Source organism: Mustela putorius, unplaced genomic scaffold (assembly GCF_011764305.1).
Source record: "Mustela putorius furo isolate JIRA1106 unplaced genomic scaffold, ASM1176430v1.1 tig00000992_pilon_pilon_pilon, whole genome shotgun sequence".
Classification (NCBI taxonomy): domain Eukaryota; kingdom Metazoa; phylum Chordata; class Mammalia; order Carnivora; family Mustelidae; genus Mustela; species Mustela putorius.
In genome coordinates, this window is record NW_025421526.1 from 1,532,009 (window position 1) to 1,559,847 (window position 27,839).

Here is a 27,839-nt window from a genome sequence, read left to right on the forward strand (position 1 = left end):
AAAGAAGGTCCCTGGGAAATTTCCATCCTATCTCTTCACAGTCTAGTCTTTGCTTTGATATCCCTGCTAGGGTGTGCTAGGAAAGAGGAATAAATTTCAAATTGCATCAGTGCAAATACACTGAAGCACTTGGTTTCTTCACACACAGAATTGCATTGGTCGCACAATCGAGTTTCAATCTAAAAGCCAAGACAGATATATCTCAATTTATGATAGTAAATATTGTGTTTAAAATATAATATTTCTCATTTGAAAAAAATAAAAATACAATATTTTCTAATACATGAGATAAAATTTTAAAAGTAAGGGTGTGTGGAATGACGATGCGTTGTTTGTCATTTGAGTATTTTTATAGTTGGGGTCATTGCAAGTTCGCGTGTGTCTGTAGTGTGAGTATCTTCTAATATGCGCAGTTTGGTTTCTGAATGAAAGAAGGGGAGGGACCAGCCAGTCTTGTTGTTGCCTGTTACTCTGGTGTCCCTGAGTCTGAGTGAAGCTCAGGCATCTGTGACTTCTCTCTGATGTGTGAAGAGTCATGAGAGGAAAGCAAGCAGCAGATCCAACAAGTGTGTTTCGGCAGAGAAATTCCAGAACCAGGAGGCCTTTTCCCCGGCAGGTCGCTGGCCGGAGAGCGGAGCCTGTCTGCAAGGGTTGCGCCCGATGGCAGTTTTAAGATACGAAAATACAAAGTGAGACGGACACACACTACAAGGTGCAGGTGTCCTTGTTAAATATTAAAAAGGCCAAAAATTATACAGAGACTGTGTTTTTCCCCAACCTGTTGGGGGAACTTTTCAAACCCACTTACGTACAATTATTTTTCTCACTTTCTCTTCTGCAGTTCTTGCCAACCAAGACTTCCTAGAGCTTCTTTCTTGGGTTTTTTGTTGTGAAGGTTCTGTACTTTTAACACGCTTTTCAAAAACAACAAAGGCTAGGTGCCCTGCCCACCCCCACTGCTGACACTGTGGCCTGTGCCCTCCTTTGTACACCTGAGCCTCTCCGGTCCAAAGTAATTCATGTTGTTATTTTTTGTGTTACTTTTGCTTCTAGAGTTAGAATGTTAATGTTTTACTAATGGAATGGTGCGGTTTATTTCAAAACTAGTAAATGAATCTTTAAGAATATTAAAGGTTGCGGAAGTAAGTGGTAAGCGACACAGTGGAAACACCAAACATTCCTTTGTGCAGGATTGCCTGTAAAATGGTAGAGTTGAATGGTCACGTTTATCCGAAGATGCGCTTGCTTTTATTTTCAAGATGTAATTACTACTTCCATCTTGCATTTATTTATCGTAATAAATGTTTGTTTATGTGTAAAATTAGACAACTCACAAAATATTGACTTTATTTTAAAATTCTGTGTGTGAGTATACATATATAGGACACTAATAACTTGGGGGGGGATTCAAGAATATTGATACATTTGCTGGGGCGCCTGGGTGGCTCAGTCGTTACTGCCTTTGGCGCAGGTCGTGATCCCACAGTGCTGGGATCAAGCCCCGCATGGGGCTCCTTGCTCCACGAGGAGTCTGCTTCTCCCTCTCCTTCTCCCCCTGCTTATGTTCCCTCTCTCACTTTATCTCTCTTTCTAATAAAAATCTTAAAAAAAAAAAAAAAGAATATTGATACCTTTGCAACTGTAAATTCTTAATAAATATTAAGATTATTATTGCTCTAAAAATTATTTTACCCTAAAAACTTATTTTAGTTTCTTTCTAACTTTTGCCCTTTTAGGAAATGTTTACAAAAATATTTTTATATTCTTAGATCTGTGCTGTTAGAGGAATTGGCATATATAGAGGTTGGTAGATATGACTCAAAATCATGATCTTTTCAGAATTTGAAAACAAAACCAGAGCTGAGTAAAGATACAAATACTCATCACAAATCTGAGGGTACTGGAAGCTCTTATTGTCCCTTTTGTTTTGCAATAAACAAAGGCTAATTGATAGCAATTATCAGCATATTTGAAGATACAGGATAAGAGCCTTATGTGGTATGGATTGTGGTCTTTTTCTTTGAATAACTTGCTCAAAGGAAAGACCACCCGTAGTTAATCTGGTATCACCCCATTTGATGTCTAGTCCAAGGGGAAAAAGGAAATTACTCCATTAGTGGGATGGAAGCCAGAAATACGAGAAGAGAGGACAGTGTTGAAAGAATTCCAATAGGAGAAGATGTTCTCGATGAGAAATGTGGGGTTTGCTAGTTATAGGTACAAATGCCCTGGTGCCCTTGGCCTTTCTGTCTTAGCCTTTAGTAGCTACGCATCCCGCAGACCCCGGCATCCCCAGAAAGGAAGGGAAGGCAAGTGCAGACCTGCTCACTCTTTCTGGTAGGTCAGAGTCAGAAAGTTCTAACTGAAACCGGGCAACAGGACTTACCTGGGAAAAGGGCAGGGGAGTCCAGAACGTGGAAGTCGTGGCCCTGATCACGGTACCAGGAATGTCCGTCACTGGCCTGCCCACCTTTGTGCTGAGTCAACACTGAGTGCTCAGATACTAAAATTTATTTGTCCTTTCTGCCTCTTCCCTGGGCCACCTTGGAAGAAAATCTCTGAGAAAGATTTCTTGGGTGTGACCGTATTCATTCGACAAGCACAATGTGTGAGAGAATATGTATGTGTATGTTTTCCCCGCTGGTTACTAAATTGTGAACAGGGTTTTACACTGTGGTAATGTAAGACATTTCTGAAGTAGTAAATTGTAATTGAATATTCATGTTGATTACAAGAAAGGAAAATGATGAGAAAAGGAAATAGTTGTTTGATGTAGTTTCTAAGATTGGACCAATGTCAAAGACAAATCTTGTTTTCAGTAATTTACCAAGACACTTTTGCCTCTTTTTTCTTACTTGCCTGGAAAAATCCTAACTCCCGTTGATGACGATAAGTAGGCAACATGGCTGGATACGCAGACACCCACGGACTCGTGTGAGCCTGTTGACGATAAGTAGGCAACATGGCTGGATACGCAGACACCCACGGACTCATGTGAGCGTGTTCACTAGCCTTCCTTTATGTTTACATTGCAGTCCTCATCAGGTCATTAAAATTATCCAGAATCAGCCACCTGGCCTCTTCCATTCGCGCGGACTCAGGATGATGTTTCCAGTCCGCCGTCTCCTCTCCTGTTCCTCCTCCTCTTCTCTCTGATCTTAATGTCTTCACCTTCCTCATTCAGAGCTTATGACCTACTTCTTCTTTAAAAGAGAAAATATGTGGAGAGATTCTATATTTCCTCATCACCAAATCTGCAGAACTACTAAGAATTTTTAAGTGTTCCAGTGGCTCAGCCTTCCCTTCTGTTGTGAGGAGCACAGTGCCTCTTTTCAGTCTGAGGACAGTCACCCCCCTTATGGACTTGACCACACCTCTTCGTGCTTGTTCAGGGAATTTCTTGTTGCATTTATCCTCTTTTCTATATCACTGTTTTTTTCCTGTTAATTTTCCCATCTGGGGGCTCCCGGGTGGCTCCGTGGGTTAAAGCCTTTGCCTTCGCCTCAGGTCATGATCTCAGGGTCCTGGGTTCAAGCATCAGGCTCTCTGCTCAGCGGGGGGCCTGCTTCCCTCTCTCTGCCTGTTTGTAATCTCTTTCTGTCAAATAAATAAATAAAAAAATTTCCCATCTGTATAAGTGCATGCACAGAAGTACCACAGAATGTTTCCTCCTGGAGTCCCCGTCACCTTTCAGTCCTGCTGTGTTGCTTGCTTCCACTCATAGAAAAATTCCGGAGCGCCTCTACTTCCTGTCGCTACTACCTTACCCATATTCTCGTGAATCAATACCAGCCAATCTGTCTGAGCCCTTTTACCCCTGAAACTACACTGCAAAAGTCGCTGATAATTTCCATGTTGTGAAACTAATAGGCATTTCTCAGGCTTCCCCTTTGTAGACATTTTAGTATTATTTAATCTTCTCAATGAAAACACTCTTCATTTGGATGCCAAAAGTACACACTTTTCTTCATGTTCATTTGACTTCAGTGGCTATTCCTTAACTGTCTCACAGTTGATCTTCTTATTCTGTGTAATTTATAAAATTGGGCGTGACGGGGCACCTGGGTGGCTCAGTGGATTAAAGTCTCTGCCTTCAGCTCAGGTCATGATCTCAGGGTCCTGGGATCGAGCCCCACATCGGGCTCTCTGCTCAGCGGGGAGCCTGCTTCCTCCTCTCTCTGCCTGCCTCTCTGCCTGCTTGTGATCTCTGTCTGTCAAATAAATAAATAAAATCTTAAAGAAAAAGAAAGCAATACTGAAGTCAGGACCGAGTCAAAGACTGAGGGAATCTTGGACATTTGATAGTTTCTAATTTCTTAAGGGTGATTCGTTGAGTATATAAATATGAGAACCATTCTTAACTTCACATAATCACCAGTATTTGGCATTATACAATTTCCTGCCTTTTTCAGTCACATTAGTATAAAGTAATATGGTTTAAATTTCTGTTTGGATGATTCCTAATAACTTTGCAGATATGTTTATATACTTATTGCCTTTTGGCCTGTCTGTCCTATGAACTGGCAGTTATCGTCTGTCTCCTATCCTTTGGGATTATTGACTTTGCTTACTGCTCTTTAGAAAAATCTTTGTATACCTTTTTTAAAAAAAAAATCAAATTTTTTAAAGATTATATTTATTTATTTGAGAGGCAGAGATCACAAGTAGGCAGAGAGGCAGGCAGAGAGGGGGGGGGAAGCAGGCTTCCCGCTGAGCAGAGAGCCCGATGCGGGACTTGATCCCAGGACCCTGAGATCATGACCTGAGCCGAAGGCAGAGGCTTAACCCACTGAGCCACCCAGGCGCCCCTTTGTATACTTTAGATATTACTTCTTATCAGATTTAGAGAGAAAAACTATTTTTTCTCAGATTTCTCATTTGTCTACTACCTTTTCCATGGTGAGCTTTTCTGAAATGAAATCATTAATTTTAATAATAAAATTGATTTTTATTTTTTGCATATTTTTCAAAAAATTCTTTCTTTGGGTAACTCAAACTATGTATATATTATTTCTTATATTTTCTTATATTTTATAGCTTTTGTTTCTTATTCAGCAAGGTATTCATTAATTTGGATCCCAAAGCCAAATGTAAAATGGGGTGGACTCATATTTTTCCATCTTATTGCATATTTTCTGTTTATTGTGCTTTGTTTTCAACTTTTTTCATTTCCTATTGTCAGATAAAAGTTATTTTTGACTGATTTAAAGTGTATATGTTATGGTTAATGGTCATTGGTCTTAATACATATGTCCATTCTTGATGCTCCTACATTAATTCCTTACATTTCAACGTCTGTAGCTTCTCACAATACGTCAGTACTAGACTACATTTCATGTCCGGTTTTGTTTGTTTGTTTGTTTGTTTGTTTTCTTCTGCGCTCCATTATGTAGCAAGTGTTTACTTAGATCTTCAGTTCTGGATTGTTATAGCTGTGCATGTGCGCGTGTGCGTGTGCGTGCGTGTGTGCGTGCACGTGTGTGTGTGTCTTTCTTTACACTTTCTATCCATGTATTTTTCTATGCATCTGTTTTCTTTATTTTTCCTTCCTTTTTTAGCCCTATATTAGCTATTACTGTTTTTAAGATAAAATACCTTAGTAAAATCTATGGTAGTGCTATAGTGCTTCTATCATTTACAAAAGAAGCTGGACTTGTTTCTCTTATTTTAATGCTACCTAGATTATCTTCAGTATTTTTTTTTTACCTTTGCAGTATGAAAAAGTAAAAGTACTATACTTTTTCCGTGATTAAAAATTCTGAGCATGGGGGTGCCTGGGTGGCTCAGTGGGTTAAGCCGCTGCCTTCGGCTCGGGTCGTGATCTCAGGGTCCTGGGATCGAGCCCCACATCGGGCTCTCTGCTCAGCAGGGAGCCTGCTTCCTCCTCTCTCTCTCTCTGCCTACTTGTGATCTCTCTCTCTGTCGAATAAATAAATAAATAATCTTTAAAAAAAAAAAATTCTGAGGCATTTTATGTCAACATGAGGCTTGAACTTATAAACCTGAGGGTCTCGTGCTTTACCAGCCAAGTGGCCCAAGCTTCGTAGGTCGTTTTTACTCCCTCACATCACTGTGTTTACTCCCTACAACAGTCATGGTTCAAAGTTCTTTTCGTGTAGAAGACCTTGAGACATTGCCTGTTTCTCTGCATACTGTGTCATTACTGTGAATTTTATTGTGGATTTGGTTCTTGTTGCTCTTTAGGCTGTTGGGTCCCCAATGTTGGGTCCCCCAATAATGGGTCCATGGTCAAAGGAGCGCGACTGATACAAAGCAAAGGTCAAGCAAAGCTTTATTTCACTCCAAGCATCAAGAATCAAACCGACCGTCAAACAGTCCTGTCAGGGCCACCCCTTACAGAGATGGCGACCCCTCCCAGCCTCACAGACTAACTTTTATAGAGCACAGGCCATGTGGTTGAGCCTGGCCACACACAGGTGGCAAATGAGATTGTAACACACAGAGAAAGCTGCACAGTCACACTAGGTCTCACACGGGTGGCCAATTGAACTATATTTACCCTAGTAGACATTTGCACTAGCCTATCACCTTGGTCAGAATTGGCGCCCAAAAGGCGTGGGGGGGTGGCCCACACTCCTTGGTAGCTAGGGAGACAGTATGCACTTTACTGATTGGGTGTCTCCACCTGACTGGACTCATCCCTGCATTGGGGCCATTATCTCCGCCCGACCTGACCCACCCTTGTATTTGGGCTCCCTTACCTGGGACTGGTTTCCCGGACTTGCTTTTATGTAAGTTCCCCTTGGGCGGTGGGTGGGCAGGGTCAGTTTAAGTTTTACAGCATAAACAACAGAATGGCTGTTCAACCCAGGTGGGGCAGCTCTGGCTAAATAGGCCCTTACAAGGCCATTTTTTTCTGCCTGGAAGTGTATATTTTCGTTCTGCCTTTACTGTTCTTCATTTTAACATGCCCGGATCCGAAACTTTCAGTTTGACATTTTTCACAATTTGTTTTAATTCTGTGAAAATTCTCTAACACATTTTTTGAAGCTCTGCCCTGCTCTCTCCTTTGATTGTTTCCCTCTTTATGGTATTCCCAGGATCTAGATTTTGGCATTTTTATTTCTATCCTTTATCCTCTTGGTATTTCTTTGATGTATCTTTTTTTCTGTAGTCACCAGGAGATTCTCCCCCATTTGATCTTCAAACTCAGTGATTCATCTGTGAGTTACACCGATCTGTAATTTAGTCCCATTTATAGTGTTTTTTTACAGTTTTAGCCATTATAGTGTTGTGTCATTACGTATTGGTCTGTCACAGCTGCTAACTTCAACAATGCTCAGTGAGCCCCGGCATGCTGCCGTGGCCCCCTGCTCCATCCCAGGGAATCCCAAGGGGTCTGGACAAATCAAAAACCTAGCTCCTGGCTGGGTTTGCCAACCCTGTTGCTGAGCAAACGTGGATAAACTTGTCATTGGAGAAGCCAGTATCTCAAGAAGTGAGGGTTTGGAAAAAAGAAAGGGAGGAATTTATTTCAGAAGGCAGGACCCGGGGAGGCGGCTGGCTCAAGCCTTGACAACCGACCTCCCCCCTGCAAAGAGGGATGCGGAGTGTTGTTCAGAGAGAGGCGGGTACACGAGGTGCACATGCGAGAGGCCATGCAAGGAGCGTGTGGTCACGGGTTGGGGGGCTGGTCTGTGGTCAGCCCCTGATCATAGGCGGGGAAGGGGATGCGTGGGGTGTGGTATTGACGTATTAATGTGAGGGACATCCCTTTGCTGTTGTGTCTTTTCTGGTTTGTTGGTTAGAATGTGCCGGTCTTGGCAAAACACCTTTGTCAGTGCCTCAAGAAAGTGCAAAAAGAAAGGAGCCCCGTGGGTTTTAGAGCACGAGTCAGGTGGTCTTCCGATTTCTGGTTGTGACTGTTGGGGTCTGTAGTTGAGTACAGGCATCGAGGATAATACTACTATTTTTCTTTGTATTCACCTGTTAATTAGTTCTTATTCTTTTCTCATTTACAAATATTTCTTCCTTTGTCCTTAGCTAAATACTATCTTCATTTCCTTCTATTCTTCCAGTTTATCGACTTTGGAAAGTTAACCTAGATAAAGAATAAAGAATATTGCCTATTCTTTATTGGAGTAAATGTTTTCCTCTTTTCTGGCAGAGTTACTGTGTTTACTTGACCTTAGTGGAACTTTTTTCTAAAAATATCCATGGCTTTATCAAATTGTTCATTAACTTCTATTGTTTCAACACATACTGTTTCAATAGATCTTTTCTGTCCAACAGAAGAGAAATATTTCATTCAGAAAATGATCATGGCCTTTTTCATTATTGGCTTGCTTATACTGTTTTCTTTGATAAAAAGTTACATTGCTTTTATGTGTACAATTTACTGTATTTGTGTGCAGTATGTGTAACAAGATGAGTATAGTTTTATTATTGGATTACTGAACAACTTTAGAAAGCTTCCTAATTCTGAAAATACCTTCACGTTAAGATATTTTATTTATTTATTTATCATCCACACATAATGTCTTACTTGCCTCAGGCTTAACACACTTCACAGCACTCACCATACCCCGTACCCTCCCCAATGTCCATAACTCAGCCACCCTGTCCCTACCCCTCCACCCCCCAGCAACCCTCAGTTTGTTTCCCGAGATTAAGAATCTCAAATTAAGATATGTTAATTGTTACAGATTGAAAAGATTTGGGGAGCTGAGAAGTATGTTTCTATTCAATAAGATGCTGTTGTTTTAGAAAACTGAATTTGTTAACTTGCTTTGTAATTCAGCAGTTACTTCCTGTGAGAGGAGCTAGATGCTAGGGATGCAAGGGTGACAATTTTTAAAACCCAGATTCTTTCACTTTTCTAGGACATTCTTGTAATTCATTTTATGCTGAAATGAAAGCATTCATTACTGAAAGAGAATGAGAGGTCTAGCTCCATTTGAGTAGATATATTGAAAGGGAAAATTTTTCAAATTAGTTCAATTAGTTCAGTGAACTAGGTTGGGGTTCGTTGCCAGAAATCTTTCTAATCTGATCAAATGGAGCGTCAAATCAAAAGCAAATCTGGGCTTATGTAAGGAGACCTTGTGTGAACAGATCCCTGCAGGAAGAGGAGGGAGGGAGATTGTGGTAGGAGATCGCGCCAGCCCTGTGTCTGCAGGCGTCTCCAAGGCGAGGCAGAAAAGCACTTTTCTTTTGTCAGGAAGAGTGAACAAGCCTAGAGAGACTGCGATGTGGGCCGGTGGATGAGGTGGATGAGGGGGAGTCGGGAGATTAGGGGCAGCAGACCAGACCATGTTCTTGCCCGAGGTCAGCCTACTTTTAGGAAGGATTATGAAGGAAGGGTTGAGTCTGTTAAACTGAGGGTGGGTCAAAGTTAAAGATCCTGGAGGAAAGAGAAGTTTAGCTGAAGCTCTGGTCTGGTCACGCAGCAGGTATTTTGTCCACATTGGTCAGTGGCATGAATCGCATGAATCCTTTAGCTAGTCATTCACGAAGCCGAGAATGGGCATTTGGAGGGTCTTTGTCTGGCTCCGTCTTCAGTAAACATGGGGAGTGCCCTGAATCTTATCTAAATCATTTGGGGGAAGGGTGGTTCTTTGCAGTGAGCCATTTCCAAAACACAGAGGGGTGGGGGACTTCCTGAACCTTTGTTATTTTCTAGGATCACAGGGCTGGAGTAAAGTTCAACCTTGTCCGGCTGCTGGTGGAGATAGGTTCCTGGGGATAAGGTTTGTGGCGGCCGTCTGTGAGCAGGCTGGTGGAAACCCGCAGGAAGGACAGAGAACTGAAGAATACGGTGGTCCCCCTGAAGTTAAAAATAGGACATGTGTGGGACGCCTGGGGGGCTCAGTGGGTTAAGCGGCTGCCTTCGGCTCAGGTCATGATCCCAGCGTCCTGGGATCGAGTCCCACATCGGGCTCCTTGCGGGGCGGGGAGCCTGCTTCTCCTCTGCCTCTGCCTGTGCTCGCTCTCTCCCCTCTCTCTCTCTGATAAATAAATAAAATCTTAAAACAAAATAAAATAAATAGGACATGTGTGATTATAGGTTAGAAGGAGGATGTTATTTTTAGTTGTGGCCGAGCAGTACCGCGTGCGGACAGAGGTACTGCCGCGGGCTCTTACAGTAAGGAAAGCGGGATCTCCCCGTGTAAATATTTGGAAGCTCTGTTTTCAGGGATGAGCTTTCCTGTGCATCCGTTCTCTCCCAGGGAAACCACTGACCTTGTGAAATGCTCCGGACACCAAGTGCAAAGAAAGGTTTCTTTCAAGGGCTGCTTTAAAAGCTGGTAAAAGAAATCATCTCACTCTCTCTTTGGCTTTCTTAAAACTCTCTTTAAAACTTTATAAAAGGATGAAAATGGTAAGCCTATGCACATTTATTATTACTGTTTGTTAGAATTTAATATAAACATAAAAACTGTGCTTACTGTAAAAATACTGATCTAGAAACAGCTGACATTAAAGCAAAAGGCTTCAATGAAAAAAATCCTTTCGGATTCTTAAAAAAACATTCTACTGAGGTAAATGTAAAGATCGAATTGCATTTATTCAACAATTCATACATTAGGCAGCGTCCCATGGAGCAGATAGGAGGGAGCTCTGAGGAGCTGCACAGAACAGAAGGATTTATAGGCAGCCACCCTATGGGACAGGACCAGGAGGCTATTAGCAAAAGAAAAGAAAGCATTGTTTCTGGCAGGGTCACCTTCCCTGAGGGGGAAGGGCATGGGGTCTTATCATGCAGATGACCTCACTAATGCTGACCAGGAAATTCCAGACTGATTGGTTTAAAATTCCACTCCTGGGAGAGGCTGAAATCACAATTAGTTTAGGCATTAAGTGTTGGTGGGGCTTAGCAAAAGTGACTCCATTTGGGGTCTGTCTCTTTTCAACAAAGTGAAATATTGTAATAGAAAGCAGAAGATTTTGAAGCTGAACTAAAAGTGTTTGTATTGTTGCTTTGTTTGTGGAGATCAACTGAATCTTAAAACAGTACCTGTTTTACAAATTCTACTCTTAAAAGTCCAGAAAGTTTTGAGCCTTAGGCTCTGATAGCATTCATTCTGCAGTCAAGCTGTTTTATTTTGGTCTTTCAAAGGAATTCGGGTAGTTTTGCCAAAGATAATGTTACTTCAGGAATTGGATCCCACAAGTTCCCTCTCACAGTTAGGATATGGATATCGAAGTGTTTGGAGAAATGACCAAAACAGCGGGTCTAAGAGGATAGAGTTTTTAAGTGCACAGTCAAAATAAGAAGGAAAGAAAGTCCATTGTTATGATAAAAAAAAGTGGAGAAAAAACTGAGTAAGACTTCCGCAGTTTGCTTCAAAACCTGGTATTCAGAGGGAAACTAAACCCAGGAAAACTTTTGTCTACACAAAGGGGAGTCATGTTTCAGAAATAGAAATGTTTGTTTCAATATTGCAGAGTTTTAATTGTCTTAAAAAATATTTCTCCTGGCCTCATTTATTTACTGCGTGATTACTTCATTTCGGAGTGAGGTAGCTGAGCCCCAGTAAGGACAGAAGATAATGACGAAAGCCCAGCGAGAAGAATGGTTAATTGATCATTGAAGGACGTTTTAAGGAGAATTCTCAGAATCTAATTATTGAAGCACAGGGCTAGAGGCCTGCGGAGCGCGGCTCAGACCCCGCAGGCCCTTCCCCGGGACGCCCATGCCCAGGCAGCCGGGGGCTTCGGCTGTTGGCAGTCCCAGCGCATCCCCTCCTTGGAGCTTTTGCTCCTTTGGTCCCAAGAGCAGCCGGGCCTCCCGGTTCCGGAGGTGCTGAGTGGTGGCGCCACAACTGGGTGCAAAAGGTGTCTCTGCACGACATCGTTCCTGCACGGAGTCTTGTGGTGTCACCGTATCGCCATAGGTACTGCCCAGACTCTTATTACTGGACAGTACTTTGAGGCTCAGAGCTGTGGAAATGTGGAAAATCCTCTTAAAGGAGAAAGTGTTATTATTAGAATAAAGTGGTTCAAATCTGGTGGCTTTAGCCGACAGAAAACTTAGGCTTTATGTGTCCGTTTTTCTTGTTGATTCATTGTAGCCTTTACTTTGAATTCACTTTTGGCATTAGAGGAAGTTCAGATTTTATTTTCCCCCCCAGCCCTGTGTTCTGGACCTTGTCAATCAAGGTTTTCTTGCATAAAGCCGTTCTCAAGAGTTGGCCATTACCAGGTGCTCAGATGTTCCCTTTAGACCAAGGGTGTTGTGGAATAGCCTGGATGAGAGCCCCAGTGAGGGCCAGTGGGTGCTCCCCGAGGCTGTTAGCGGTGTGGCAGGGAGCCCAAGCCCTTAATCGACACGTACTGCACACATTCTGCCTTTCTGCCCAGAACCTTATCTCGTGTCTCACCTTTGACCTTTGCCCATTTAGGAGATGACTGTTCACCTCCACTCTGAAACTTTGACCTTGAACAAGACCGAGACAGTCGTTTGTGCTTCATCCTCTTAATTTTCCCTGGCATCTCTCTCTTTAGTCGGGCTGGTGCCCATTCTCCCCTCTCTCGAAGACGCTAAGGTCTTTGAAATCAGGTCCATGTCATACTTACTTTCCCTTCTCCACTTCTGTAATGTCACATAAAGTAGTTCCAAAATCTATCTATTAAAAGAATAAAGAATTTTTAATGAGTGTTGTGAGATATAGGTCAATACAGTAAATTAAGTAAAGAAAAATAACAATAAGCACTTATATCCCAAGTCAGGGAATTTCAGAAAACAATAATGTTGCTATTTCTTAGCAAATAGTAGATATATATCTTCTTTGTGCCCTTGGTGGCTCAGTTCGTTAAGCCACTGCTTTCGGCTCAGGTCATGATCGTGGAGTCCTGGGATCGAGCCAGGGGGTGGGCCCTGCTCAGCGGGGAGTCTGCTTCTCCCTGGACCCTCCCCCCACCTTGTGCACGCGTGCGCTCTCGCTCTCTCTGTCTCGATTCTCTCTCAAATAAATAAATAAAATCTTTAGGAAAAAAAAAAAATATATATCCTCTGTATCACATCATGTGGCTTCTCCTAGTAATGTAAATTGTGAATGTAAAATTCCCAAATTTGTCTACTGGTTAGTTTTCTTGGCTACACTTAGGTAGTATTTATTGCTCTTCAAAAGCAAAGTTTTTGCAAATTACAGTCATAAAATAAAGAAAAATGCCGTAAGGTGTCTTAAAATTTGAGATTTAAACAGAGAATCTTTACAATAGATACTAATTAGATCAAGAAGAGTAAAAAATGAGCTGAATTCTCTGAGTGGGATTTTGGAAGCTACATGAGCTGTTGTAAGCAATGACCTTCCAAGAATTAGCCACAACAGAGATTCGGCAACCTGGAAGAGTGAAGGCGGGATCTAAAAGTGCTTGACATTCTCTCATGATTACCTTCTTGAATTACATACTCAAAAAAAGCAGTAAAAGAGAGGTAAAAAATACATTTACAGGAAAAGCAACTATTGGTTTTTGTTTGTTTTTTAACTTTACCTCATTTCCCTTCCCAGAACTAAAATGAATGATTGGATTTCATTATTTTACATTATTTCTTTTTTTTTTAAGATTTTATTTACTTATTTGACAGAGAGAGACACACAGTGAGAGAAGGAACACAAGCAGGGGGAGTGGGAGAGGGAGGAAGCTTCCTCAGCAGGGAGCCTGATGCGGGGCTCCATCCCAGGACCCTGGGATTATGACCTGAGCAGGCAGATGCTTAACAATTGAGCCACCAGGCGCCCCATTTTACATCATTTCTGATCTCGTGATGAACAACAGGATTTTAGTGACTTATGATTTATTTAATGTGAACTGTGTTTTAATCAGTTGTTTTGGTTCTTTAAAATTTTAACCTTGAAGGAATTCCAGGAATATTTGATTTTAAATATACTCATAAGGGTAAAATGAAATTCAGATCTAGCTGTTTTATAGGTTTTAATATTATGCCATATATAGTTTCTTTAGTCATAACAATGCTATTTATTTATCAAATAAGAGCTTGAGCAGTAGGTTGAAAAGCAGGAAACTGCCATTCATTAACGTCTCTCTAACCTTCTGAGCTAGTTTATAAATATCAGTGAATTTACTTTGGTAGGGTATGCTGGATGTATTTAAAGAAACGATTGTTGGCTCCAACTTTTTTTCCCCTTATTTTAAATAAGTCTACAAAAGGTTAAAGTTACAGAGCAAATTAATAGCAAGTGACCCCACAATGTATTAGCAATGTATTACTGATTTTGAAATAAAACTTGAGATTAAAACAGTTTATCTAATGACATCTACATTTCTGGATGAGTTTTGATTGATTTATTTTTCCCCATTATGGGTTATATTTTTTTACTTCTTTGCATGCCTGATTTTTTTTTTTTTAATTGATGCCAAAAACTGTGCATTTCACCATGTTGGGTGTTGAGTATTTTTATATTCCTTACAATATTCTGAACATAGCTTTAGAATTTAGTGAAGTTACTCAGAAATGGGTTAATTCTTTTGGGTCTTGTTTTTAAAATCACTTAAGTGGGGCCAAAGCAGCATTTATCCTAGCTTTAATTTTTCCCCAGGTACATGGTTAGGCTGATGTCCTGTGAGTTACAGGCTTTTCTCCCTTGCTGCTGCCTCCAGTGTGAGTTGCAGGTACTGGTCTCTCTGACCTTTGTGGGTGTCCCTTTACTCAGTCTCACGAAGTGGTCATTACCGAGTTAAATTGTAAGGCTTTTTGCAGGTATCTTCAGTTACTTCTGTGGAGCTCTGTCCTCTCCAGTGCTCTGGTCTGTAAACACGAGTCACCTTCATTTCACCACATCTCAGGCATATCCCAGCTTAGGAAGGTTGCTGGAGTCCGCTTCCATCTCCATGCACAGCCCATCATGTCGACTCATTTTTTGTGTTTCAGAGAGTAGGAGAACTATAGCCTGTTACTCCACCATGATTAGAAGTAGGAGCGGCTGAATAGGTCTGTGCAGCTTTATGTAATGTGAGAGGTAGCAGCATACATGTCCAAGGGAAGGCTGGCTTAGGCAGTGCGTGATATGACTCTTTGTATACACCATTCGGGAAATCAGTGGAAGGGCTCCTGTCGCACCGTATACGACTATTAACCCGAGGGATTTCATGTATATGTGAAAAAGGATTATAGTAAGTACAGCACGAGCAGACCCACGCAGGGACACACTCGTCAGTATCAGTCCCAGAGAGTAAAGTTAAATGCGAGTCTCACACATCACTGATGGCCGTGTATATTGTTCCAGACTTTGGTTTTGTTTTTGTTTTAATTGAACAACTCTTTTTTTTAAAATATTTTATTTATTTGTTTGACAGACAGAGATCACAAGTAGGCAGAGAGGCAGAGAGAGAGAGAGGAGGAAGCAGGCTCCCCGCTGAGCCGAGAGCCTGATGTGGGGCTTGATCCCAGGACCCTGAGATCATGACCTGAGCCGAAGGCAGAGGCTTTAACCCCCTGAACCACCCAGGCGCCCCAATTGAACAACTCTTTTTATGTTTAATTTTAAAAAATAGAAAAGCTAAATTGCAATACTTTAAACCTTGTATGATTTTTATTCTGGGATGCTATTTTATGGAAAATTAGTAAAAGATGTTTATGTTATTCTCTCTATATATTATTTAGCGAGAATTTAGGAATAATTTTTTACTGATAAGGAAATAATGTGTCCACGTATAAGTAGCCATTGAGACAATGTTTATCAAAAGTTTATCCAAAAAGATTTTATATAATACTATAAATTGAAATTAAGTTTATACAGAACTTAACATTTCTTAAACTTAACATAAAGTGAGTTGATATATCTTATTACCTCAGATTTAAGTACATTAAAGCATGTTATGAATGCATTACACCTGCAAACAGTATATGGAATACTGACTTGTGTTTGCTCACTGTATTCTGCACATGGATATAGTGAGCAAAGCCAGTGTCTGCGTATGTTCTAGGGGGGAATTATGACTTGTTTCTCAAGGAAGAGTAGAGTGTCATTGGATCAATAGTAAGAGTAGAGTGTCGTTGCTAAAAACTAGTGTTTGGAAAGTGAGTGTCGTTGCTAAAAACTAGTGTTTGGAAAGTGAAATTATGGCTTTTGTTTCTAGATAAGAACAGCTTGTCCAGTACCCACTGACATTTATATCTACGTGCTTTATGAGCAGGTAAAAATCCTTCTAGGATTTCAGAGTCATAGAATTGGAGCGTCATTTCCTATCCTTTATTTATTTGGCCTCCTGAACTTTATACAGTTATGTTAAGGTTTTTTTTTTTTTTTCTTTCTGTCTTTATGCCCCAAAGAGTTTATATTATATTGTTATTTTTTTTTTGCCCTCTTTCTTTTTTTTTTAATTAACTTATTTTTTTAATTGATTTATTTTTTTTATAAACATGTATTTTTATCCCCAGGGGTACAGGTCTGTGAATCACCAGGTTTACACACTTCACAGCACTCACCAAAGCACATACCCTCCCCAATGTCCGTAACCCCACCTCCTTCTCCCAAACCCCCTCCCCCCAGCAACCCTCAGTTTGTTTTGTAAGATTAAGAGTCACTTATGGTTTGTCTCCCTCCCAATCCCAATTTTAAAATACACACAATTTCATGAAATTTAAAATTATGTGGTATTAAACTCCATCTTTATATTTCACAATCTACTATTGTTGAAAATGTCTACCTGAGACATACTGAATTTGATCTGCTGATTAATAGGCTTCCAGGTAATTTTATTTTTCTGGAGAAATTAGACCTTACATTTGGATAATTATGTTTCTTTTGTGCTAGTTTGTTATCTTGACTTATTCATCTCAGGATATGATCAATCAATAACCATGTCTGTTGGGTTCTAGATGAAAAGTAACTTTTGGGATGAGACAAAATATATTTTGTCTGTATTGTATTCCCTTCATTCCTTACAGATTGGTTGGCATTGGTAATTAAAAATGATTTCTGAATGAATATATTATTTATAATAAATACAGTAATTTCAATCATTACATCTATATCTTTTACATTATAGAAAAGAAACCATATTATATCATTAGTATAAATGACATAATCATTTTGGTGTTTTAGTTTTTTAAACATATTCTCTGCCTTTCTTGTATTAATGGCATAATCATGAGAAGGTAAATGAAGTGTGAGGTTAATAGAAGAGTGATATGTGATATGATTGTATCATTATCTAAGCCTGGTAATAATATTTTATAATTTTTTTTGTATTTATTTTATTTATTTATTTGAGAGAGAGAGACAGAGAGCCCGAGTTCTAATTCTTAACTGTTTTAATTCTTCATTGGGAGCAGAAATGCCTGAACAGAAATACCAGTAATTAGACTGTAAAAATGATTTTATTAGCAAGATTAATTTCTCTCCTTGTTTTACTGCTATATAGATTTGTAAATACTATGCACTAAATGTTGGTATACCCCCAAAATTCACAAGTCGAAATCCTAAACCCCAGAGTGGTATTTGGAGATGGGGCCTTCGGAAGGTACTTGGGTTTAGATGAGGTCATTAGGGGATGACCCCGTGATGGGTAGTATCTTTATGAAAAGAGGAAACACAAGAGGGTTGTCCCTCTCGGTCATGTGAGGTCACAGCCAGAAGCTGTGTCCCGCAAGCCATGAAGAGGGCCCTCACTAGAACCTCACTTAGCTGGCACCTGATCTCAAACCTCCAGCCTCCAACACTGCAAGTTAAAAATTTCTGTAGTTTATGTCATGCCATTACGGTATTTTATATGGCAGTCCAAGCTGACTGTGGGGTGCTGCTGTAACAAATATCCAAAAATGTGGACACGGCTTTGGGACTAGATGATGGGTAGAAGCTGGAAGAGTGTTGAGGTGCTACTAGAAGAAGGTGATCACTGTGATACTGCTCCAGGCAATTCTGGTGAGAGTTCAGAAAGAAATGAGAAGAGCTCAAAAGCCTCCAGCTTCTTAAAGAATGCATAAATAATTGTAAGCAGAGTGTTGGTAGATGTGTGGATGGGAATCTGATGGATTTCCAGATAGAAACATAGATAAAACGTGTTACTGGACCTTGGAGGAGAGGTATTTCTTGTTATGAAGTGGGCAAAGAAGTTGGCTGAGTTGTGTTTGTGTTCTAGTAATTTTATGGAGGGTAGAACTTGCAATTAATGAAATTGGTATTTATCTGAGAACATTTTTTTTAAAAGATTTTATTTATTTATTTGTCCAAGAGAGGGCCTGCGTGATTGAGGGCACAAGCAGGGAGAGGACTGGCAGAGAGAGAAGCAGGCTCCCCTCTGAGCAAGGAGCCCGAGGTGGGGCTCGATCCCAGGACCCCAAGAGGAAGGCAGAAGCTTCACCGACGGAGCCACCCAGGCATCCCAGCAGAGAGAATTTCTAAGCAAGGTGTTGAAAGAGTGGCTTGGTGCCTTCTGACTGATTATACTAACATGTGGAAGAAGAACAACTGAAAAAGGAATTATTTTAAAAAGAGAGAGAGAGAGAGAGAGAGAGATACAGGCACCTGGGTCTGCTTCTCTGCCCCTCCCCCTTGCTTGTGCTTTCCCGCAGTCCCAAAAATAAATAAATAAAGTCTTAAAAAGATAAAAAAGAGACAGTACTTGAAGATTTGGAAAATTCTCAGCCCGTTCACATAGCAGAGAATACTAAGGTTGTGGGAAACAACCCTTGGCCAGTTTCAGCTGAAGGGAATGGAGATGGCATGAAATGAAGGCAGGTTTTTGGGCTTCGTAGATCCTGTAGGACTGCAACATAGTTATTTTGCTGTGAGCGTGCATTATTCTTCAAGATTAGGGATAAATGATCCCAAAGGCAAATTCAGAGCTCATCACGGCTGCCTCCTTGGTTTCATCCTGGGGTAGGACACCGTGATCTCTGTTTGAACAGCTCGGGCAGCAGCTGCCCAGAGCATTGTGGGGCACAGGGCTGCCCGGCAGAGCCTGGCTGGAGAGGGACACGACTGCCACTTGATAATCAAAACTTCTGTTTCTTTACTGCTGTTAATCATTGCTCAGAACTGTGCCACGTCTCTTAACTATTGGCTGAAAGTATTAGTCTTCTTTCTCCTAAAATTTGCAGATAAATGTAATTAATGATAGATGTACAACAAGAAAAAGACAAGAAGATTAATGAACTTCAGAGGAAATTTATTTGAGATACTGTTCTTATCTGTTCGGCCATCTGTAATATTGAGTACTCTAGTTTATTCTTACCCCGCGTCTTTTGGGGCATTTCAGAATATTCTTTATAAATATTTAAGACACATTTTAAAAGGCTTTATGATGAAAATGCATCTGCATTTTATGCAATGCAATGTGCAAAAGAGGTTGGTCAACATATCTTTATTTAGGCTTTACTATTTTGTCATTTTTTATAGGCTATAAAGTGTGATTGAACTGAACATCTGTTTGGCTGATCATCATGAACCGTGCTTTCAGCAGGAAGAAAGGTAAGTGGTGCCCATTTAAAGGGCCTGGGGGTCAACTCAATATCACTGTGAAAATCGGACAGAGATGCTAAGGACTCAGTTTTTCCTATTATCAAACCACATGGTTCAGGAATGATGTTAGACCAGAGCAACACGAATGTGCACACATTGCTGATTAAGCTTTGGTTATCACCCTAATGAGAGTGGAGTTGTTTAGTACATTTAATTCAGCATACGTTTATAACGGCATGTTGCCTGGCAATTTTATTCTGTGGTGCGAAACTGCAAAAAATAACGTGATCTGAAACTAGTCCTCCTGGATTGTGTAGTCATACAATACTCGACTTGTGGGCGTGTCTGAGGGTCCCATGATTTAAAATCACGTTTGTATGTGTGCATATGCTTCCCTGTTTACTGCATAATACGTGAGGGTTGATGATAAGTAGGCTGATAGCAACAAGGCCAAAATAACTTTAGGATTTTGATGTAAAATAAATATAAATGTAATATATCATAATTATCAGCATAGGAATGAAAGAAACAGCTAGTTAAATGTTATTTTTTTAAGGGGCAGTAAAACATGGCATCTGACAAATATTTCATGATATACTCATAGGAACGATTGAAATGTTTGATAGTTTTATGTAGCTCAGTGAAGTTAAAATAATGTATCCTTGTCTGTCTTTTTTTGCTTTTTTTTTTTTTTTTGGAAATATTTTATTTATTTGAGAGAGAGTGAGCTGGGGGAGGTGTAGAGGCAGAGGAAAGAGCAGGCTCCCCAATGAGCAGGGAGCTGGCTGTGGGACTCGATCCCAGGACCTCTGGATTATGACTGGAGCTGGAGCTGAAGGCAGATACTTAACTGCCTGAACCACCCAGGTGCCCTGTTCTTATCTTTCTGTAAGAAGTTATTCAGTGACGTACACAGGGATCTGTCCTGTTTAATACACTGTCACTGAAGTGGGAGAGGATAATTAAACAATGCCACTCAATTTTATAAGTGATCGTAAGCAAGAAGAGATAAACCGATATGGTGGAATTAACAGATACGTGGGGGAGAAATGACCAGTTAGCTTATTTTCCGCACCATAAACTTAATAAGATACTGTAAATTGATGAACGTGGATCCAGAAAATCTAACACTTTCATTCTTATTTATAAACTTTCATTATTTGGAAGGCGCCACCTTAAGTGCCATGTGGGTAAAAAATAGCCGAAGAATTAAGTCTGAACTGTGTGGTTATCAAAGGTTCTAGTTAATTTTCTACTATATGAAATGAATAGCCCAGAACCACAAACTAGGTTGTTCTCTTCTAGTCCATGGAGTTCAGCAGGGTGTGTTCTCACTTTAAAGGATTGATCGACACATTGTAACACACCCGATGAGCGAGGCGGGTGGGGGAGGAGTGGGGGGCGGAGTGGGGGGGGGTGTTGATGTCAAGACTTTCAACCTGGAGCAGGAAGCTGGCTGAGAACCCGAGAACCTTTGGTGTGGTCTTTCAGTGTTTGGAGGATGTCATGTGGTCATGGGACTAAGTTTAATAAAAGTCAAATAGGTGTAAATTACAAGGCCATTGATTTAATGCAGGAAAAAATTCCAACAAAGTTGTGCAAACATAATGGAATTACTTGAAGCACAAACTTTTTTTGCTATGGAAGTGCGGAGTCCTCAGCGTTTGGCTGTGGTACAGAGGAGTGATGTATTCAGAAGGGATTTAGGTAATGTGAGCTTTCTGGCGTTTTCCAGCCTGAGAAACTAGGCATTTATTATTTTACTTATTTTTCTGAATAAGGGGAGGGCAAAAATAACATTTGTTGTCATTTGTAGTTTGATTCCAATTTAAAACACATTCTGAAAGTAATACAATGTTCTTTTTAAATTTCTTCTACTGGTAGAAAAAGAATCTAGAAATAATCCTATGAGACATAGAAGTATTTTTAATGAAGTAATAAAACTCTTACATCACAACTCATCACTTTAATCATATATTTTATTTTTTTAAAGATAGTATTTATTTATTTATTTGAGAGAGAGAGCAAAGGAGCAGAGAGAGGGACAAGCAGACCCCACGCTAAACGCAGAGCCCAGCGCGGGGCTCAGTCTGGTGACCTTGAGATCGTGACCTGAGCTGATATCAGCAGCCGGTTGCATAACTGACTAAGCCACCCAGGCGCCCCATTATCTTATTTTTAAAAAAACACTTCCAGACCCTTTATTTATTTGCTTACAGTTCCTTTTTTCCCAAGGTTTTAAAGTTGAAACTCCCATTTTCTAATTTCTCGTTAGCTAAAGACGATGCGGGAGTTTTTCATTGAGAAATCCCAAGTAACCGGCCACTGTGTGTCTGTGTGACTTGATGGCAGGGGGAGGCCAGCTGCGGGGAAGGCCGGAGTGATTTACAGAGGCAGGACATGGAAGCACTTGTTCTTTTCCTGCTTTGCTCCACTGTCTTTAAAAATTTCTTGTGATTCTCCACCCCCGAGTCTAATGATTAAATATCCTTATGAAGATTAGAGTATTAGAGGATTGATCAATATTTTACTCTGATTTCAAGTTAGAACTTGATCCTGGAAGTTCTACCCGCCAGTCAGTTACGGCTCTCGTTTAGTGAGGTCGGGAACGGGAGAACTCTCAGAGCCCCTGCTGCTGGCTTCAACCAGTACCACTATTCGATTGAATTTCAATTTGAAATAGAAAAATGGAATTTTGTGAGAGATGCCCATATAGTTTGACAATTGGGAGCTGTAATTGTACCCCTAGAGAATATACAATTCAGTCGTGTTTCTGGTAGCTGCTATCAGCAAGTATTGTATATTCTACTCTAAACAGAGAAGATGGTCTTCAGTCAGTAGAAGTTTATCTTTTCTTTCAAAAGTGTCCAGCTCATGTGGTCATCACGTGCACGTTTACTAAACCATCGTGGACCTCAGAAGCTGAAGGCAAAGACATTGTTCTCTTAAACTCAAACATATCTATATAGTTTTCTTTTTAGCAACCCTTCTATCCGTATTTGTTCTGGTATTCTTTGATTTAATTAGCTAGTGACTTCACTGATCTTCTTTGCAAATGCTCTAATGCTGTACAGAGTCTAAAAAAGACTGAGTGTATTAGAATTGCATTATTTGGACTATTTTGAAGAGATCTGTAAAAATTAGTCTAATTTCATAGTCATCAAGTAAATTTTAATGAATGTGTTCTGTAGCTCCTTTTTTTGGATTACTTTTTAATTTTTTAATATAAATTCAATTAATTAACATATAGTCTATTAGTTTCAGAGGGAGAGTTCAGTGAGTCATCAGTCTTATAGAATACCCAGTGTATGGCTCCTTTTCCTATGTTAGCCTTCTCTTTTGAATTCTTAAAATCCTATATTCTATTCATTACATCAAAACTGAATAATTTAGTAAAAAAGCATAAAATTTGAACATGAGTAAATGTGATTAAATAATTCAACTAATTACACTGTAACTTACCAGTTGACCTACTGATGAGTAGATACAATCACAGTGCATAGCGCTTAAGATTCAATATTTAAATATTATTTCCCTTTTTATAACCCATTCATTATGCATCTATTCACCCAACATTTAGGTTTAAATTTGATATATTCAGAGAAGGTGCTTCCTGTGTGCTAAGCTCTGGTGATACAATAATAATGAAATTTCTGCATTATTCTTTTTTTTCTTTTTAAGATTTTATTTATTTATTTGACAGAGATCACAAGTAGGCAGAGAGGCAGGCAGAGAGAGAGGGGGAAGCAGGCTCCCTGTTGAGCAGAGAGCCCGATGCGGGACTCGATCCCAGGATCCTGAGATCATGACCTGAGCCGAAGGCAGAGGCTTAACCCACTGAGCCCCTCCAGGCGCTGGGTCTGCATCATCCTTGATGAGCGCTTAATCTACATGCATCTGAACACTTGGATTGGTTACAGTCAGGGTGGTTTGACACTTGCCAAATATTTTGACATGTTGGCATTTCCCTTTATATGGCCGTTCACTCTTGAGTTAGTCATTACAGTTCAATTTCAAGGAAGGGGACACGTTCCACATGTCTGTGTTCCTGTGTCTGTACCATGTCTGTATATCTGATGGCGTTCGTGGGCATAGGTCATGACCGGAGACCATCATCTATACTCACTCTTCAAAGTCAGCACATCTATAGGAGTTAATATAAAGAGTTTTATTCTGTCCGTTTTTTCTTTTGCCAGAGTATACACCAGGAGGACAGTAAGGATGTATTTTAGAGATCTTTCGGGTTTTATAAGTGTATGGCCTGTGCTGGAGGTACGTCCTCCAGACTGTCAGTGAGCAATCACGTGGACACCGAGTTCTTGTGATTGTAGTGATTACAGCTTACCCACTGGTCATTTCATACTGGGATTAATCTGTCGTCAGTACCCGCTGGATAGAACTGCCCGCTCTCTAGGTCACCTTAATGCAAGACTGTCACTTGTCGTGTCATCAGCTTTCCAGAGTACTGGCTGCAGGAGAAAGCAGTTATCCCTCTTCCTCAGGGTTGGAGTGAACCGTGTACTCAGACTTAAACTTTATGTCCTTCTGAACAGCGCTGTGTATCTTGGAAAAGGAGACATGGGAAGAATTGAGTTAAGGGGTTAAAAACAGAAATTGGATTTTTTTTTTTAGGTTTCCTAAAGGTAGGTCTTTGTTTTGATATTTTTATTGTTCTGGTGTATAGCATTGTGATTTATTTCTTTTAATATACAAGGGCAAGACTGTATCTTAAATATAAGTACAAATTTTTCTTGAATTAATTATATCACTATTCAGGAGCAGTCATAAAGAAAAAACTGTAATTAAATTTAAAATCCTTATAGGAAGTAAAAAATTCACACATTAATGGCAACGACAATATGTCAATATGGCTTTTTTTTTTTTTTTTAAGATTTTATTTATTTGAGAGAGAGAGAGACAGTGAGAGAGAGCATGAGCTAGGAGAAGGTCAGAGGGAGAAGCAGACTCCCCATGGAGCTGGGAGCCTGATGTGGGATTTGATCCTGTGATTCCGGGATCATGACCTGAGCCGAAGGCAGTCGTCCAACCAACTGAGTCACCCAGGCATCCCTCAATATGGCTTTTTGAAGCTCAGAATGTGTCACCTCTCAGAGTACAGCACACAAGTACAACCATCACATATTCACTTTAGTAGTCAGAAATAGCCCTAAAATTCACCATTAGCTTGGGATTTTTATCAGTCCCTTATGTTCTGTTTTAGAAATTCATATGAATATTGCATTGTACCCCATAAATGTGTTTAAAATAAATATAGTGTGTTATTTTCAAGTGGTATAAAATAATTGACCTTCCTGACATAGGACTTTTTCTTTTTGTCTTCCTATTCCCCCGGTCTGAGAACATATTAATGATATCAAACTGGTTTCTGTTAACATTTTCAAATGTTCTGAATTGAATGTTGAAAATACTTTGTTAGTAATCTATTTCTGTTCAGTACTTACTTACTAGCTCCTTTTCATGGTAAAATATGTCTTTGATTATATTCTGTTCATAGTATTGATTTTAAATTTTTAAATTCCATGAGGAGTAAAATATTCACAAAACTCTGCTAAAGGAGACAGTCATTTTTAAAGATTTCAATAGTTTACTACAGACAAATGCACTTTCCAAAAAATGGTCTAATTTTATTTGTTTAATGTTTTTTGCTTTTTTCCCCACTTACACAGTCCACAAAATGTTTTGGAAGATGTGTACACTATATAAATAAAATTCAAAGTTGAATGAAAAATATTTTTCTATTTCTAGCAATAATATACAGTTCAAATTATTTTCAGTATCTTCTATCCTTTTAGTCACATTTATTTTTAATATTCTCTTACACAAATCTAAGAAAATTATAAAGATTTAAGATTTATTGATTAGAGAATTTAAAAAACCCTATAAATCACAAGAGTATAAACAGAAAGAAGAAAGACATCACGTAATCATGTAATCGGTACCGTTTTCTTCCACTGAGTTGTTATTTTTTAATATTCTTTAGAAACTTAGTATCACTTCATTATTTGAATACTTTTTAAAGGAAAAGCTAGTGACTTTTATATCAAGGAAAGAATCTTCTAAGCACTTTATAGCTACACTGTTCTCCTATCTGACTAGTTAGTCTTTCTCAGTTTAGTAAGAGAATCACGATTTAGAAATGCTCCCACCCCTTTCAGACTCCTTATGCTAATGAATAAATATGACCCCCTCAGAACATGTAATTTAATTTGACCTTGTGTATTCTTCATTGCAGACAAAACATGGATGCATACTCCTGAAGCTTTATCAAAACATTACATTCCCTATAATGCAAAGGTAAAATGGCTTATATGATATTTATTTAACTTATTTTGTTATGTTATTCTTATTAAATTCATGATTGATCTAAGAAAGATTGTTTATGTATTGGCATTTCCCAGTAGATGGTGCCTAAAAAAAAGTTTGCATAAGAAAGTTTGTAATATATAGTATGAGGAGTGATTTTTTCCACCAAATAAGTAATTCTTTTTTTCCCCTGTCACTCCAAATAAGCAATTATTTTATTTAATTATAAAGAGTATTCTTTATAATTGCAGTCTGTCATGTATGTATTCTCTTCAAATAATTTAGCTATCTTTAAAATTATTTGCAATATCATGGCCTGTAGGAAATAAAACCACCAACAGATAAGCTTCCTTTGAAAGCATTTTAATGTTGCATTGCATAGACGAATGTAAAAACTAACCTGATCAGGAGAGAAATGAGCTACAATTTTAATGAATGCGATTTTCATTCAAAAAAAGAGACAAAACTTAAGCTATTAGGAAAACAGAAAAAAGCACATTTTTTGACTCTTGTGTTTAGTTTTCTTCATTTTAGTAAATGGAAGAAAGCCATCTATGTTCCATAAAGAAAAGGTCTTTAAAGAAAGGTGTTACTGTGTAATTAGGGAGCACGAAATCTGAAATAGATTGGAATACACTTGGAAGACACAGGAGAGAAAGTTGTGTTGGGGAGCGTGCAGGTGCGCCAGACTTAAGTAACTGACCTTTAGACACAGGATGGGAAAAAGAGAAAATGATAAAAATTATTCTTATAAAGAAAACTTAAGGGCTTATGAATTAACAAACTCTGTACTGGGTATACTGTATATAATGAGATGAGGTATAAGGAATGATTTGAGAAAAAATGTTAAAAAACATATATTGAACAGAAAGTCAGTGCTCCTTGATAGAGAACCTCTTTCAGTGCTGGTCTGAGTCTGAATCAGTAGGAAGAAGCGTTTATAAGGTCATCTGGAGATTCATCCAGATGGTTGCTCAGCAGTGCGATGGGTAGAGTGTGGCACCTCCGTTTTTTCTTGCTGACTTTGTAGCAAAGAAATACTCTAAAATATTTTCAGTGTAAAGCTAACGTGCTTGACGAAATAAGTCAATCGGAGAAAGACAACTACCATACGATCTCCCTGATATGAGGAAGCTGAGAGGCAACGTGGGGGGTTAGGAGAAGAATCAATGAAACAAGATGGGATTGGGAGGGAGACAAACCATCAGAGACTCTTAATCTCACAAAACAAACTGAGGGTTGCTGGGGGGAGGGGGTTGGGAGAAGGGGGTGGGGTTATGGACACTGGGGAAGGTGTGTGCTATGGTGAGTGCTGTGAAGTGTGTAAACCTGGTGATTCACAGACCTGTACCCCTGGGGCTAATAATACATTATATGTTAATAAAAAAATAAAACGTTTAAAAAAAAAAAGCTAATGTGCTTGAAATCACTGCAGTGCTTAGGGCTTTCCCTCTAATGTGACATGAGGTTTGATTGCCATGACTTAGTGTGAAAAGTTTAGTCAGCTGCATGAGAAAAATTGAGTTACTATCATCTCTCCCTTCCGCAGATACTCTCCATGTTAGCTGTTGAGAAATTGTATGAAAACATTTTAGAACAAAATTAATTTTGAAAACCACTATTATTTTAAAGTGCATGCTCAGTTTTTGATAATATTATGTATCATACCAGAATCGTGTCTTTTAACTGAAACCACCACATATTACTTATTTTTATATATGACTGAAATGTCTCATTTTGAAAAACTGGATTGAAAGATTCTGATTGAATCCTTCTGATGTAAAGGATTGAAAGATTCTCATGAGAACTGTCCCTGACTTTTGGGTTAGGGTGAAGAGTAGAGATTGTCATCTGTGTTACTTCACAGCTGCAGAGCTGCTCTAAGTTATTCTGCACGAAGGAGAGGGCGCGCAAACACCTTCGCAGACTGGGGTTGGTAAATTACGGAGGAGCAAGTTGATTTTGTCCGTTCTGATACGTCCTCCTGAGCGGTAAATATGTCAGGTACACCAAGTAGTGTTGCAACTGTGTGAAGAACATTTTTTTTTTTTCCTGAATTCCTTTTTTTGCAGAACACTTTGAACTCCTCATTAGTAGTTATTTTTGAAAATTTTCTAGATCTCT

The 27,839-nt window shown here is 39.5% G+C and overlaps 1 protein-coding gene across 16 annotated transcripts in view; it reads left to right on the forward strand.

Moving 5' to 3' along the window:
- The window catches only part of GULP1 (GULP PTB domain containing engulfment adaptor 1), a 244,790-nt gene that overhangs the window by 133,785 nt on the left and 83,166 nt on the right, over positions 1-27,839 (forward strand). For all 16 annotated transcript variants that reach the window (XM_045086465.1, XM_045086461.1, XM_045086460.1 and 13 more), the window contains 2 exons: positions 19,329-19,400; positions 25,645-25,706. In XM_045086465.1, coding sequence (XP_044942400.1) covers positions 19,373-19,400; positions 25,645-25,706 — 90 coding nt within the window. In that variant the 5' untranslated portion in view covers positions 19,329-19,372. The remainder of the gene's footprint in view (positions 1-19,328; positions 19,401-25,644; positions 25,707-27,839) is intronic.